Source organism: Monodelphis domestica, chromosome 1, assembly GCF_027887165.1.
Source record: "Monodelphis domestica isolate mMonDom1 chromosome 1, mMonDom1.pri, whole genome shotgun sequence".
Classification (NCBI taxonomy): domain Eukaryota; kingdom Metazoa; phylum Chordata; class Mammalia; order Didelphimorphia; family Didelphidae; genus Monodelphis; species Monodelphis domestica.
The window spans coordinates 300,154,803-300,171,290 of record NC_077227.1 but is presented as its reverse complement, the minus strand read 5'-3'; the positions used below and the strand labels follow the sequence as shown (position 1 = coordinate 300,171,290).

The window sequence follows — 16,488 nt, the reverse complement described above, 5'->3', positions numbered from 1 at the left end:
ATTTAACACTTGAGTGATGGAAATTATATGTATTCCTTTGCAGAATGGAAAATTAGAAAAGTGACTAGATAATGTTTTATGTGAGGAGTTGCTTTGAGGAAAATAGCTAGCCAAAATTTTTCTGCTTGAGTATTACGTATCTAAGATTACTACGTGTTCAAAGACTTAGAACATCTGTTATTTAAATTAATTAATTAATTAAGAATATTTTTCCATGGTTACATGATTCATGTTTTTTTACTCCCCTCTTCCCTCCCCTCTCCCTGAGCTGAGGAGCAATTACATTGGGCTATACATGTACGATTGTTCAAAACCTATGTCCATATTATTAATATTTGCAATACAGTGATCATTTAAAGTCAAAATTCTCATAAATCCCTCAGGATTGTCCTAGATCATTGTATTATTACTAGGAGAGAAATCCATTACATTTGATTGTACCACAATGTATCTGTTTCTGTGTACAATGTTCTCCTGGTTGTGGTAGAGACATGAAGTGAGAGAGGTTTTGCAGGACAAGCCAAGATGCAAAAACCAAGGCTGTGTGTCAATCAAGAAGAAGTTTCCAAATGGAATGTTTCCAGGAGAGGCAGTTGGGAGCCTGGCCAGGGAATGAAACTGGGACCTGGGACTCTCTCTCTCTCTCTCTGGGGGTGGGGGGGGTTACTGAACTGAGGAGACCTTGGCTTTGGGCTATCTGACCAAAGGAGGAACAGATCCTGTCTCTCTCTCTGGGATTTGACTGACCAAGGAGACTTTGGCTCTCAGGGATTTTCTGATCAAAGGAGGCAAGCCTGACTGAAGAGGAAAGAAGCTGAGAACTAATCTTGTTAGCTTTTGTCCCAGGCTGAAGGACCCTTGAGGGGGGCTTCTGAAATTAGGCTGAGAGACCTTGGTGGCTTTGTGAAGAAGAAAAGAAGGTTTTAAACAGTTGTCCTCCATTCTCTCTGGCTGTCTTGGAGTCACACTTGAGACTGAACTGATTTCCCAAATTCCTCCATTATAGATTAGGGAAAACCCTCATCCCTCTTACCTCAGTTTCCTATACTGTTGTTTACCAATAAACCCCTTACCTGAGAAAGGAAAAAGATTATCTTTGTAGTCCACTTGGGGGAGGGAGGAAGCAAAAGGCTTTAAGAAGTGTGTGGTTAAGGGAGGGCGTGAGGGAGGAAGAGGGTAGGAAATAGATTGATCGATTAGTCTTCAAATAGGGATCAATAGGCAAACCCTAGTGCATCCCCCTGTAGGAGCATCTCTCAACATCTCTCTATCTCTCAAAGTACTTCTATCTCCATTGTAACTAAGAAATCCTCTTTGTGTCCCCTACTAGTAGCAGCCCTCTAGTCACAAGCCAGAGTACATCAGTCACTGTAACAAGAAATAATTCACAACAGATTATCACTTTTATTACATGGTTCTGTATCAATTCATGGTGTTTTTTCCAGTTCACATGGAATTCCTCTAGTTCATCATTCCTCTTAGCACAATAGAAATCGGTTTCTTTTGGTAAATAACTGGTGTCCATCTTTTCTTCCTCTTTTAAAAATTATTTATTTACATGTATCATTTTTATGTCACTATCATTTCTCAATATTTCCCTCTGTCTTAGTCAATTCACATAACTGAATAAAAGGAAAGAAAAAAGTATTTAACAAAATTAATAACATTGATCAATCAAAAAACACAGCTAATGCATTATTTTATACTTATAGTCTCATCTATGCAAAGATGGAAAGGAGACTCATTCTCATTTCTCTTCCTAGAGTTCAATTTTGATTTTTAATTGATTTTTTATCTTTTCACACATATTGTTGTGGTCATTTGGTATATTATTTTCCTGATTTTTTAATTTTACTTTGCATTAGTTTATAAATTCCTACTATGCTTCTATTTAGTTTCATAATTTATTCAATTGATGCACATCTTCTTTGCTTTTAGTTCTTTTCTACTTAAAAAATTGCTGCCAAAACAGATACACTATGGCTCAATTGAATGGAATGAACTTCTCTAGTAGAAGCAATACAATGATAGTATAATATGTATAATATATAATATATAATATAATATATAATAGTATAATACAGTCCAGAGGAACTTATGAGAAAGAACACTATCTACATCCAGAGAAGAACTGTGGGAGTAGAAACACAGAAGAAAAACAACTGCTTGATCACATGGGTCGATACAGATATGATTGGGAATATAGACTCTAAATGATCACCCTAATGCAAATATTAATAATATGGAATTAAGTCTTGATCAATCTACACAAATTTCCCAAATACTTGGGAATGAGATTTTTTTTCCTTCTTAAGTACATAGGATATACATGATCCTTGTTTGCTTTTACCTTGATATTTTGATGGATCTTTGATCTCATTTATGGGATTTGATAGGAATAAGGGGCAGCTAGAGTATTGTTGGCTATGGAGTTAGGAGGACCTGAATTCAAATATGACCTCAGACATTTATAGCAAATCATTTAACTCTGTTTGCCTCTGTTTCCTCATCTGTAAAAAAAAACTAGAGAAGGAAATGGAAAATGTCTTCAGTATCTTTGCCAAGAAAACCCAAATGGGGTCACAAAAAGAGACAATGTGATGAGGACTAAGATCAGGGGACTTGTGTTCTAGTCCTACTTCTTTCTGCCTTTTGTGTCTTTGTGTAAATTAACTTTCCACTATGGACCTGCTTCTTCAACCATAAAATTAGAAGACTGGACTAATTAACTTTGAAAGTCTCTTCTAGCTCTTACATTCTATTTTCTGCGTATTTTATGACAGTTCCTTTTGAGCTCACAACCTCTAGTCATCTAAAAGAAATAGTTCATGTTTTTATTCAGGATGACCTTATCTATAGTATGAGCTTGACTTCTCAATCACCTACTCCAGCTTTCTCCTTTCATGCTTGTTGATGCCTAAAATTCTATAAGTAATAAAAGGAGCTTTCATTCTAAAAGTAAAGTAAATGTTTTTATTTCAATAAAATGTGGGACCATTGGTATAGGTACTCCTTTTAATAAGGGCATATTAAATCCATCTATACCTTTTTGTCTTGCCTATATACTCCATAACTCCTCCACAGAGGAGGTCTTTCTCTAGATCTTTTGACATCTCAAGGGTACCAATGAACCAAGCAGGCTGTCTATCCTTTATTCCTTCTTTCATTACAGGACCAGCCCCTCATACATTTCTGATGCTGTTGTTTGCATGGTTCCTCCTGAATAATTCTTCATTTGTTATGTTTTGCAGCCTGTTTCTGTTCCTCATGCTCCTTCAGTAACCTAAAACTTTCATTCTTGGGAAACAGAGGTTAGACAATGACATACTTAGAAGTATTTCTGGAAAATATTGTTAAAATGATGGACTATTGTTTCAGGGAGAATTTTAGGGTCATTAAAAGAACTATGCAATTTCACAATCTAGTCCTTTCTCCTCTCAACTCAGTTCTGGACTTGGTTCAGCTTTATGACCTATCCGTATAACTATAAATCATAGACTGAATAATTAGCATTCATCATTATCTTGGTTTTTCCTGTATGTAGAGTTAGGTTGAACTTTTTTGAGTGATAATGTATCTCATTTAGGAGGTTCTGTAGATTCTAAGGTTTTATTCAAACAGCACAAAGTAATCTGCAAACAGGAGCATCTGAAGAACTGCTCTTTTTGTAGGGAATCTTCACTCATTTTACACCCTCTGTAAGACATTGACAAATGTCTCTGAGCAATTAAAGCTGAAATCTTTAAAATTGAAATGCCTGGTTGAGGGTACACGTTGACACAGAAATTCATTAATTTTAAATTCTGATTAGTCAATCAATCATAACCAACTGATCTCAGATCCTTTTCCATTTGGATAAGGTAGTGGTCAGCCTTCTTTACTTCCAACTCTAGGGGAGAGATAGAATCTGTGCATGGTGGGTGAATGATACCAGTGAATAAGGATGTTTTCATGATCCATGCAGTTGGTTTCTTTTCAAACTTTAAAGAATCTATATTTTGAAATTAATTAATTGAAGCATTTATGGTCTTGAATGTTTAGAGTCGTGGAATGTTAGAACTTAAGGGATCATATGATCATGGTTTTGGAACCAAGATGGATCTTAGGCATCACTTAATCCAAACTCTTCATTTTATAGGTGAGGAAACAGGATGAGACAGTCTAAGTGACTTGCTGAATGTGATATAGTTTCAAGTACCCAGAGCCAAAGTATTTGACTTCCAGTTTAGTATCCTTCTGCTTTCCCTTTTTGCCATGCTACTTCTCATTTCATTTGATTCATTCAACAAGTAGTTAGTACTTCCTGTGTGAAACAGTGATGATGATAAACTGCTCACATTTTCTCAGAGCTTTGTAATTTGAAATATAATTCAAATCCATCACCTCTCATTTGGAACTCATTTATCTTTGTGAATTATGTAGTATAATTAGTGATATTTCCATTTTACAGATTAGAAAACTGAGTCTTAGAGAGGTATAATGGCCTACTCTTTGATTCTCAAAACTGGTAATGTGGTACCAGATTGATATGTAGTCAATAACTAATCCAAATCTCTCTAATATACTGGACTTCCTTTGTAGGATGATTCTTTGAAGTTTCTGAAGGACCAAACTGGAAAAGAATGCCAAGAAGCATTTTCTGTTTATGCTTTTGGTTTCATCTCCCTTTATCCTAACTCAACTACTGTTATATCTTCTATTTTGGGTGTCTTGGTGGCAGTATCTGGGTTCCCTTATAGTGACTGACTTTCTTTGGGACATTAGTACTAATATATATAAACAAAATAAAAGATAAACAATGGAGCTTTCAATATGCCATAGTGTCCTGTTTTACAAATGGGACCAATCTGACTAGTATTTGTGGAGGCTGTAATCTAGAAGGGTCATATTTCTTTAGGATCTATGAGGACCTACTGCATCATTTTCCTGGGAAACTAAAGATATAATAATGGATAATAGGTCACAAGCTAAACAGAAAGACAGAAGGGGTATATACTGTCCCATAGTAAAACAAAATGCAAGCTAACATCCCTTTCTCTTTCATAGGACTTATATATGTGTATGTATATACATATATATACATATATATAAATATAATTTGGAATTTTTATTTAATTAATTTGGAATATTCTTCCATGGCTACATGATTCATGTTCTTATCCTCCACTCCCTCCCCAACCCCCCTCCCATAGCCAAAGCACAATTCCCCTGGGTTTTTTGTGTGTTGTTGACCAAGGGCTAATATAGTCTGAGTTGGAAGGGTATCTAAAGTGCATGCAGTTCAATTCCCTTTTTTTAATAGATGAGAATACTGAGGTCAAGGGAGGGCAAATGAGTCATATATATATATATATTTATATATATATATATATACACACATATATGTGTGTGTGTGTGTGTGTGTGTGTGTAAACTTTAGAAATAGGATTTGAAATATATGTATATAAACTTTAGAAATAGGATTTGAATGCAAGACTTATCATAGCAAGTATGCTCTGACCTCTTTATCCCAGAGGCAAGAAGGTTATATCTGGCCTTCAAGGTCCTAGAGTACTCCAAAAGACTTTTAGGTTATTTTTTCTTCATGATTATCCTTTTGAGCTCCCAAACTGGCTACGCTGCTCCCCCATATATTTTGGGTCATGATTAGCACTCTAGTTTCATTTAGCAAACTAACATCAATTATGTTTTTAAAGGAATATTTAATTTGAAGATATAGGAAACAATAGAAACATTTTTTTCCTATACCTCAGAAACATACTCTTCCCATGAGACTCTTCTTTGAGGGAGGAATAAACTGAGTTTATTTAATTTCTAGAATACTGTTCAGGTCAAGATTTATCATGACTTGGGCAGCTAGGCTCCAGACCTGTAGAACGGAGGTCTTGGATTCAAATATGGCCTCAGATACTTCCTAGCTATGCTACCCTGGTAAAGTGACTTAATCCCAATTGCCTAGCCCTTATCACTCTTCTGTCTTAGAAACAATACCTAGAAATGATTCTAAGACAGAAGGTAAGGGTTTTAAAAAATAAAATAAAATAAAAAAGAAATTTGTCATGACAGTCAGGTTATTTTCACAGTTTTCACAAGCATGTGTTCAGAAGGTTCTTATTTTTACTCTTGGTATTGATGCTGGACTGGTTGCAAAATTGGACCTGGAATATCAGGACTTTGGAATTCTAGGATGCTAGGGCACCTACCCTCTCTATGCTTTTGAAACATAAAGGGTCACTGAGACTTTACTCCCTTACTCCTTTACTCCTTTTACAATACAAAAGAATAAATCAGAAGCCAAGAATCAGGGATAAAATTCCTATAATTTCTTCACCTTACAGAATTATGTCTCAAAAGACACCATTAATGAAGGAGTTGTCAAATGAGGCAAAAAGACCTACCAAACAATTAAATGGCTTATTGGATAGAGTAGAGGGCCTGGAGCCAAGGAGACCTGAGTTTAAATCCAGACTAGCTCTGTCATCCTTGGCAAGTCATTTAACCTCTGTTTCCTTTCATTCACTGAATAAGAAAATGGTAAACTACTCTAAAAGCTTTGCCAGGAAAACCTCATGCATAATATTGGCAAGCTATGGTTAATGTCACAAATGTCACAAAGAACATGACATGACTGAACAATAACAGCAACACAATTGATAAACCTTATCTCACTGACCAGAACCAGTTACAGAATGTCCATTCTCACTCCCAGCCTCTCAAGATACTTCCCATTCACATCTTTGTAGCTCTTCCACCTACCCTTTCTGCAAACTGGTTTAACCTCCTAGTATGTAGGTTCCTGTGTGGGAAAACTTTTTCCAAATCCTTTCTGATGTAAGCCTTCCAGAGCAAAGGAGCCACATCTCCTTTCTGGCTCCTTTCTGGCTCACTCTCTTCTACCAAATGACCTGATACATTTCTTACTTCTTACTCCCTTCCACATGGAGCAAAGTCAGAGGAGGCACTCAGTACATATCCCTGATCCTGTTACAATAGGATTATAGATCTATAGCTGGAAGGGAACTCACAGATGGTTTAGTCCAATCTCTTCATTTTATTTTTTATTAATTTTTAAGATTCTTATTCCCTGCTCTTATAACAGCTTTAAGACGAAAGGACAATAACTAGGCAAATGGGGTTAGGTAACTTGCCCAGATTCACATAGCTAGGAAGTCTGTGAGGCCAGATTTGAACCCAACTCCAGGCCTAGTTCTGTATCTACTACACCACCTGGTTGTCCTGAATCTCTTCATTTTATAGATAAAGCTGAAGTTCAGGAAAGGTATATGATTTATCCAAGGTCACACAGAAGGAAGTATTGGATGAGTTGCTTTAATTAATTCTGATTTGGGAGGTTTAGATTATTTCATTATAGATTAACAAATCAACCTACCTTTCAGTAGTCCATTTATTTAGTCCTGATTTAGTTTAGATTAAGGGTATAATCTACCTTCAGGTTTCCAGTGTGATCTATAAAATCCAAGTAGTAGAAAGAACATTCAATTTAGAGCCAAAATATCTGGGTTGGAAGTACAGTTCTGTTTCTCATGACCTTCAAGTTCATTCTTATTTTTTTTAATAAAAAAAAATCTTAGGATGGATACTAAATATTTATTACAAAGCAGAAGAATGGTAAGCGCAAGGCAATTGGGATCACACAGCTAGGAAATATCTCAGCTCATATTTGAACCCAGGATATTTCTTCTTCAGATTTGGCTCTCTATCCACTGTGCACATAGCTGTCCTTTTTTAATATATTCTTAAGAGGTTCATCTGACCACCTTGGCCTTCAACTTCCTCATATATAGAACAAAGTGTTTGGATTATATGGTCTATAAACATCTCCCACTATGACATTAGGATCTCAACTTAGTCACATATTTATTCATTCAAGAAACATTTATCAGCTACTTTTTGTATACAGAGCACTGGTAGGTACTAGAAGAGACAACAATTAAGACAAGTGACATAATTTAGAATGAAGATAGAGGATGTTCATGAGAATAGACCCCAAAATCTGAAGTAGTTTTAGAAAGAAATGTATTGGGTTATTTGGTAGAAGAGAGTGAGCCAGAAACAAGATGTGGCTTCTTCTTTTTCAGGCTTTGGAGGGTATACCTCAGAAAAGATTTTCACAAAAATTTCTCACACAGGAAGACATACTAGGAGTTAAAGCAAATTTGCAGAGAGGGCGGCCTGAGAACAAGGTGGATTGAGAAAAATATAAGTGACTGTAACTCCAAACAGAAGCTTGAAGTGGGATCCTCAGGAGTCTCTCAGGTGTGGTAACTCAAAACAGGAATAGATCAGGACCTGAGGAAATCAGAAAATATCTTGTAGCCATCTCTGACATTCCTATAGGGTTACTGTGATCAAGCAACATTGATACCATGCCCCTCATATCTTCTACCTCATCACCAAGCCATAGGCATGTCCTTGTGCATGAACAGGCCTTTTCTTTTCTTTTCCTTTCATCCTGTTGAGCATCTGAGCACTCCTACAAATGGGCTGGGCTTCCAGACACTTCCAGGCTGCTGGCTATGGCAGCTATTGATATATATATATATATATATATATATATATATATATATATATATATATATATATATATATATATATATATATATACTCCAAAAATATATTTCCATCCCATGTTGAATCTGAATATGAGGTAGATTATTTAAAAAACTGTGTGTGCCATGCTCATCTTGGCTTTAAAGAATAGACATAATTTCAGAAGATATGGGCAAAGGCATGGAGATGGGGAAAGCAGAGGGTAAAAGAAACCAAAGTATGGGTATGGGACTGGAGGTGATGGCATAATAAAAAAGATAACTATCATCCAGGTTAGAGTCTGCTTGAGGAGATAAAGATACTTCTCAGTAACTTAGACCATAATAACAACCCACATTTATACAGTGATTCTATGGATTACCATGTCTTTTGATACATTATCTAAATTCATGCTCATAAAAATATTCTAATTTAATTTTGCTCATATTCTGACCTTTCTCTTGAAACTTCTCCACAGTGAAAGTGTTAAAAATCAGCATTTGAACCCAGATCTTCTTGAGACCATGTCTCTGTACTATACTAAGCTGCCTTCCATGTATCTCTGGTGAATTGTACCTTTCCATTGCTATTCTTCTTCAAATATTATACCTGGGAGGCAAAGTAGCATAGTAGATACGAAGTTGGCTTCAAATCCTTTTATTCTTTTTTGTGTTTGGTTTAGTAGATGTATGTGGGCAAGGGGATGAAGGGAATGTTATGGTCATACTTCTGCTGACAAAAGACTGTTCTGGCTGCTGTGTGGAGAATATAAGTGATAAGACCAATTAGGAGACAGTTGCACTAAAAACCAGGTGAAGAGTGATTAAAGTCAGCTAGGAGAGTAGTCTTATGAGTAGAAATATGGAAATGAAATGTGATGTGAAGTTAGAATTAGAGTAGAGAATTCCTGACTTCAAGTAATATTCAGTATCACTAGCTAAGTCACTATTTTATCTATATTAGTGTTTTGGACTCAGCAGTCTTTAAGGTCCCTTCCAGGTCTAAATTTCTAATTCCATAAACTTGGAAATTGATAAACTATAGAAGAGGAGGCGAGGGAGAGGGAAATTTTAAGGATGACTAAGATGACAAAACTGAGAAAAATAAAGGATGATGGTAGCTTCAGGAGAAATACAGAATTTGAGAGGCAGAATAGGTTTATAGAGAAGGATTATAAGTTCTGTTTTAGGTGTCTTGAGTTTAAGATATGAGAGGAATATTTATGTAGGATATCTAAAAGATATTTGACAGTATAGGGAATGGAATTCTAATGTGAGATTCTATGTGGTTTGGAGATTCTAAGAAATGGTAATTTAACCTACTGGAGCTGATGAGTTCATCAAAAGAAAAATAATACATAAAGAAGAGAAAATGTCCTATGATAGAGAGTCTTGGAGAACGTTCATGTTTAAAGGGTTTCAGGTAGGAATTCTGATCCAACAAGGAGACTGTCACACAGTAGGATAATTAGAGAGAGAGAAAAGTGTCATCAACACCAAGCAAGGAAAAACTATTGGATGAGGGTGATTGATATCCAATTGTTCATAGATATCAAGATAATATAATATAAATTTATAATGAACCAAGGCAGCATGGATTCTTCCTATACCATATAGGAGTGTGTAGGTGAAGAACAAAAGTAGTAGATGATATTGGGTTTGCATTTGAGAAGGTATCAGTTGTGGTAGAGCAAGAGTGCAGAAAATACTATAACAGTTGAATCAGCTGGTTACATTGTCAAGACTTAAAAAAAGAAAAGTGAGATCAGAGCAAAAGAGATCAATTCAGAGAAAAGAAAATATTAAAGGGACTAGATGAACATGGTAAGGCCAAATAACAGGTTTAAGAGAAAGAGAACAGAGTAGGAAATAGGAGGAAAAGAAACAATGATCATTGGAAGGAGTTTCATATTTCAAGGGAATTTCAAGGGAAATATAATAGGTGATGATAAGGTCTGTTGTATGTCGGTACATTCAGTTGGAGTGAAGATATATTATAGGAATTTGGGTAGTTGATGAAATGAGATAGCAAGGCAAGCACATCCATCTGTATGTTGGGCAAAGGGTAGGGTTGGAGAGGAAAGTTTTGAGCTAGGAACTAAACTTGTTGAGAACAGAAGGGAATAAGCTTTTATTAAGTGCCTACTTTTTGCCAGGCACTGCATTAAGTGCTTTACAAATATAACCACATTTTATCCTTGCAAAAATCCCATGAGGCAGGTGCTGTTAAGGAAATTGAGGCAGAGGCAAAGTGACTTTTTCAAGACCATACAACTAGTAGCTGTATGAGGACAGATTTGAATTCAGATTTTCCAGCATTCTATCCACTGAGCCACTTAGCTGTCTGCAAAGTAATAGAACATATGTGAATTTGTTTTACTTAACAATGAATATTTGTTACAATTTTTATTTTTCTTTCCATCTCTTCAATGAGAAAGAGAGGTAGAAAGTAGAGAAAACACATTTTTGTTAATTGAAAAAAATGAAAACAAAAGTGGGAGAATAGTAGTTACAAACATTTCTCTATAATTTATATGCTAAATACAGTGAAGACTGATTTATTTAGTAAAGTAGGGCCAATAATATATAATAGCATTTTAAAATTTACTGATTTTTTTGTTTTTGGATCACATCTGTAGTTGAAGAGGCCTCCCCTTCCTATTGAATTATCCATTGTAGGTGTTTTTTTAAATAGATGTGGTTAAGCAAAAAAAAAAAAACAAAAAAAAACATTTGACAGTATATACAATATTCAACATACATAGTCCCCTATCTCTGTAGGGAAGGGGAAAGAGGTGCATTATCTCAACTTTTCTCTAGGCCCAAACTGTTTATTATAATTTTTATTATAATTTTTATATTTATTTTATTATATTTTATTTTATTAGTTTATTATATTTTATTATATTATTTATATATTAGTTTATTATAATTACATAGTGTTGAGTTACATTTTATTACTCATTCAGTTTATATTGTTGAGATGCACTGCATAATGATTTCCTAAGTTCTGTTATTTCATTTTGTACCAGTTCATCAGACTTAGCATACTCCTCTGAATTTTTTATCTGGATTACAGTGCCTTTTGTCCATTATATTTCTAAGTTATGATTTGCTCTGCCACTCCCCAATTAATGAGCCACTACTTTGTTTCAAATTCTTTGCTTCCACAGAAAGTCTTATTCTGAATATTTTAGCATCTTTGGAACCCTTGTATCCTGATGACATTAAAAAAAAGCAATTACTGAAAATACTTGTATTTTGAAAAATGTAACAGTATTTCTTGCCAAATGTACCTTTTCACTAATTCATATTTCTTCTCTTTTTAATGTGCATTTGACAAGTAGTCTAAGTATGTCATTCCCCTAGTAATCTGAAGGCCTCTCTAACTTTTCTTTCTGCAGTGCAAGCTAGAATTCCATTCCTGTTCCTCTGGAAAAGGCTTTGTGACCCAATGTGAAGGACCCTGCCCCTGCCTCCAAGAGCCGGAACCTCCCAAGCACAAGACAGAGAAGAACAGTGAGTTTGTGCCTGAGGGACATTTCCTATGGGGAAGTGGATCTAGGAGACCCAAGAACTTGTCAATCTTATCCCTCTGCTCAGACAATACGAGTTCAGAATTCAGAACAGGGTTGTCTTGGGAGACAGGCTTTTTTGGCTAAGAGTTCCTGGTGATTTTTAGGTACTTTTCTATATAAGTATAGTGCATAGGATTTAAAAGGAAAATTAAATATTGATAATCCTTGAGGAAAACTTTTAGGAAAAGAAAGGCAAATGGCTTTTGCAAAAGTAACACTAGATCAGGGGACCTGGCATGGCCCAGAAATGAGAAAGGGAACTGCTGTGGGTAAGATTTGGACTTTCTCTTATCTCTTGGGTTCTGTGGATTTCTCAAGGCAAAATTTCAATCCTGGGGCTGAGATGATTCCACAATCATGGAGTATGGTCAATCACTCATGTATTCTGCTTGACATTATAGCACAGATCCAAAAGATAAGGATGAAAAAAGAACCCTTTCCTGGGGACAGACTTATTTTGGTCTAAAGCGAGAGGTAGGGATCAGACAAGGTCTTTGTCATGATTTAGGCATTTTCATTGCAAAGAAAATAATACTATCTACTTGGTTTGAGATTCCCAGTCCTTCTTTTGAATGAAAACTTCTAACAGTAGTAATTTCATTCAGTTTCATGGAATTGGGACTATTTAAGGATTCAATGGTCGTTTCAATTATATATGTATGTATGTATGTCTACATATATGTATGTGTGTGTGGCCATCAAGGGATCACTTTGTCTCCAGCTTTGATGGTATCACAGTCCTTCTAAACTATTTTTGTGTGTATGTACATCTATATTAATCAAATTCTCAACTCAATTTCTGAAGTCATCAATGTGAGTATTCCTTCCAATCATAGAGATTACAGACCATCCACCAACTCTTTTGTTCACTAATAAATTCACTACAAGAGGTTTACTTATGGTCCCAGTATAGTAACTGGACTGCCCCAAAGTTGTCTTTCATTCTCACCACTAAACTATTCCAATTTCTTTTTGATGATATCCTTAACTATTGCTTGTCATTTTATAAGTACACATTTGTTATATGTGGTAGCCTGCTGGTCCCCTTGATCTTTCTCTCTATTTCCTACAAAATTTTAATTTTAATTCTTTTGAGACTGTAATGTTTCATAACTTCTAACCACAAAATAGTATCAGTAGAATATTAATGATAAAAAAGTGATCCAAAATTAAATTTAGAATCATTGACATGGCCTTGAATTATCCTGTGGGCAAACCAGTTTGCCTCTTCCTGTTCAGTTACTCATTATCCATTTGCAGTGTCTCTGTGAGCTATATACTGTAGAACAAGCTCTGTATTTTGTCCATCTAATCCATCTAAAACAGAAAGTATACATATGAGTACAATGTAGCAATATGTTAAAAGCATAAAATAATAAAAATGTGACAGAATAGGATGAAAGAGTAATGAATGACTATCACTTTCCTTTTTTATATACCCTTACTTTTTGTCTTAGTAACAACTTTAAGACAGAAAGGCAAGGACAGGGCAAATGGAGTTAAGTGGCTTGCCCAGGGTCACATAGCTAGGAAGTTTCGAAGGACAGATTTGAACCCAAGGCCTCCCAACTCTAGACCCGGTGCTCTAGACTCTGAGACATGTAGGTGTTTTGATTGTCAGTTTTTTAAGGTACATCCAACAAGTTCTTTAGGAAGCCAAGCTGTCTCTTAGAAATCACTGCTTCCCTTTTTAAGTAAACACCAACTAATTTATTCATGATATAGTCTAGAATTTTGCCAGTGATTAAAGTCAGTTTTATAGGTCTGTAGTTTATAAACTAGAGGGTCCCCCCCCCTTTTCGAACAGTGGAATATTTTCTTTTCTCCAATCCCTTGTTCTCTCTCCTTTTATCTACCATCTTTTCAAGACCATTGACAGTGGCTTAGCCATCATAGCCATCAATTTTTTTAACTCTTACCTTCTGTCTTAAAAAATCAATACTGGGGGGCAGAGTCAAGATGGCAGCTTAGCAAGCAGCAAAAGTTCAGACCTTGTGGAAGACCCTTCCTTAACCGATACAGACTGAATGCTCCTAGGACACTGAAATTCAATCTGAACAACAGGACAGAAGTGGGGAACCCTCCTTCTGGACTCAAATCAAAAGATACGCCCCCCCAAAAGCCAGAATCTGAGAATACTCGGGGCTAAGAGGAAGGCAGAGGGTAGGTCCCAGGACCTCTCCCCCACAACCCAGAGGGCTGAGCCCCCAGCAGCAGCGGGAACCTCTGAGCGGGCAAAGGTGCTGGTTTGCAGGGTCTACCTTGTGAGCAGCAGGGCGACGGGCTCGAAGCATCCAGCTTGGACAACAGGGAGGAAGCCAGGGAGAAACAGAGCCATGGCTGGGTCCCTCCATCAGGCTCCAGTCTCACCATTGCCTCGGGGCACATCCAGACCAATCCAGTTAAACATAATCTCATCAGAACTCCTCAGAGTTTAGGGAGGTGGGCAAAGGCACTTGCAGAGGGAGAAGCAGCTGGAGAGAACTGGAGAGAGCCTGGGCAGCCCAGCCTTCCAGGAGTCTTCAGAGCCTAAGAGCTTCATACCACATACAGCCCAACCCAATTGAACTCAATCCAATCAAAAGCATCCAGATGATAGGGAAGCTAACATTCCTCCCCTAGAGAATGTACCAAGAGATCTGACAAAGCTCCAAGAGGGGAGACTGACAGCCCCAAAACCAAAACAAAATGAGAGGAGCAAAAGCACAGCCAAGTACGGGGAGCAAAGAAGGGGTAAACTGGAGCAAACAATAGAAAAAGAAGAAAGAAATTACAATAGAAGGCTTCTGCACAGGTAATGAGCAAAGAGGGAATGAAACAGAGGGGGAGGACCCAGCAAAGGAAAAATCAGAAATCTCAGCGAATTGGATACAGGCTTTGGAAGAACTCAAAGTGCAATTCAAAACACAATTAAGAGAGGCTGAAGACAATTGGGAAAAGAACTTAAAAACTAAGATAAGTCATCTGGAAACAGAAAATAGTGTCTTGAAAGCCAAAATCAACCAGCTGGAAAATGAGGCAAAGGAGATGAAAGATGAGGCAAAGCAGATGAAAGATGAGGTGAAGAAGATGAAAGATGACCTCCAAAGAAAAACCCCACCAAAAGGAAAAGGACGACCAAAAAACTAAGGATGAAATCCAGTCTTTAAGAACCAGAATAAAACAACTAGAATCGAGTGACCTCACAAGGCAGCAGGATACTATAAAACAAAACCAAAAGAATGAAAAAATTGAGGAAAATATGAAGCATCTCATTCACAAAACAGAGGATTTAGAAAATCGTTCAAAGAGAGACAATTTAAGAATTATTGGCCTACGAGAATACCATGACAAAAGAAAAAGCCTGGACATTATATTACAGGAAATTATTAAAGAAAACTGCCCCGAAATCCTTGAACAAGAGGGAAAAGTGGAGATTGATAGAATCCACAGATCACCTCCTGTACTTAATCCCCAACTGACAACACCCAGGAATGTTATAGCCAAATTCAAGAACTATCAGACCAAAGAAAAGATATTACAAGCTGCCAAGAAGAAGTCATTCAGATACCAAGGAGCCACAGTAAGGATAACTCAGGATCTGGCTGCAACGACACTGAAAAAAAGAAAGGCATGGAATACGATATTCTGGAAAGCAAGGGAACTAGGTCTACAACCAAGAATCAACTATCCAGCAAAACTGAATTCTTACAGGGGAAAGTATGGTCATTCAACAAAATAGAAGAATTTCAAGAATTCATAAAGAAAAGACTAGACCTGAACAGAAAATTTGATGTTCAAGCACAGAACTCAAGAGGATCATCAAAAGGTAATTAAAAAAGAGGGGGAAAAAGAAAAACAAAAAAAAAATTAAGAGATTCAATAAGTTAAAATGATATGTATCCCTATAAGAAAAGAAGTCATTGGTAACTCTTAAAAACTATTGTTATTACCTGAGCAGCAAAAAGAAGTATACTTAGAGGGAACAGCAACAAACTATATAGGATGAAAGGACAAGACATAAATAGGTATATAGATATATGCATGCAAAAATACATATGCATGAGTATGCATATATATATATATATATATATAACTAGAGCTTAAAATAGGTTAATATTAAAAGAAATGGGAAAAGAAACAAATGGGGGTAAATTTATATGTCATAAAGAAGCTCATGTTGGGAGGGGGGGAGAACATCAATACACTGTAAGGGTAAAGAGGTCAGAGACAGGAAATACTCAACTTTTACGTGCTTTGAAAGTGACTCAAAGAGGGAAAAACAATCCAATCCATTGGGGGCAGAGAATAGATTTGCACCCTATAGGGGAGTAGAAGGGTAACAAAAGGTCTGGTGGGGAGGGAAGCAGTACAAGAGAGGG

The 16,488-nt window shown here is 36.4% G+C and overlaps 1 protein-coding gene across 4 annotated transcripts in view; it reads left to right on the top strand.

The window, feature by feature from the left end:
- The window catches only part of SPOCK1 (SPARC (osteonectin), cwcv and kazal like domains proteoglycan 1), a 1,018,929-nt gene that overhangs the window by 764,431 nt on the left and 238,010 nt on the right, over nucleotides 1–16,488 (top strand). For all 4 annotated transcript variants that reach the window (XM_056821153.1, XM_056821162.1, XM_056821146.1 and 1 more), the window contains one exon: nucleotides 11,954–12,068. In XM_056821153.1, coding sequence (XP_056677131.1) covers nucleotides 11,954–12,068 — 115 coding nt within the window. The remainder of the gene's footprint in view (nucleotides 1–11,953; nucleotides 12,069–16,488) is intronic.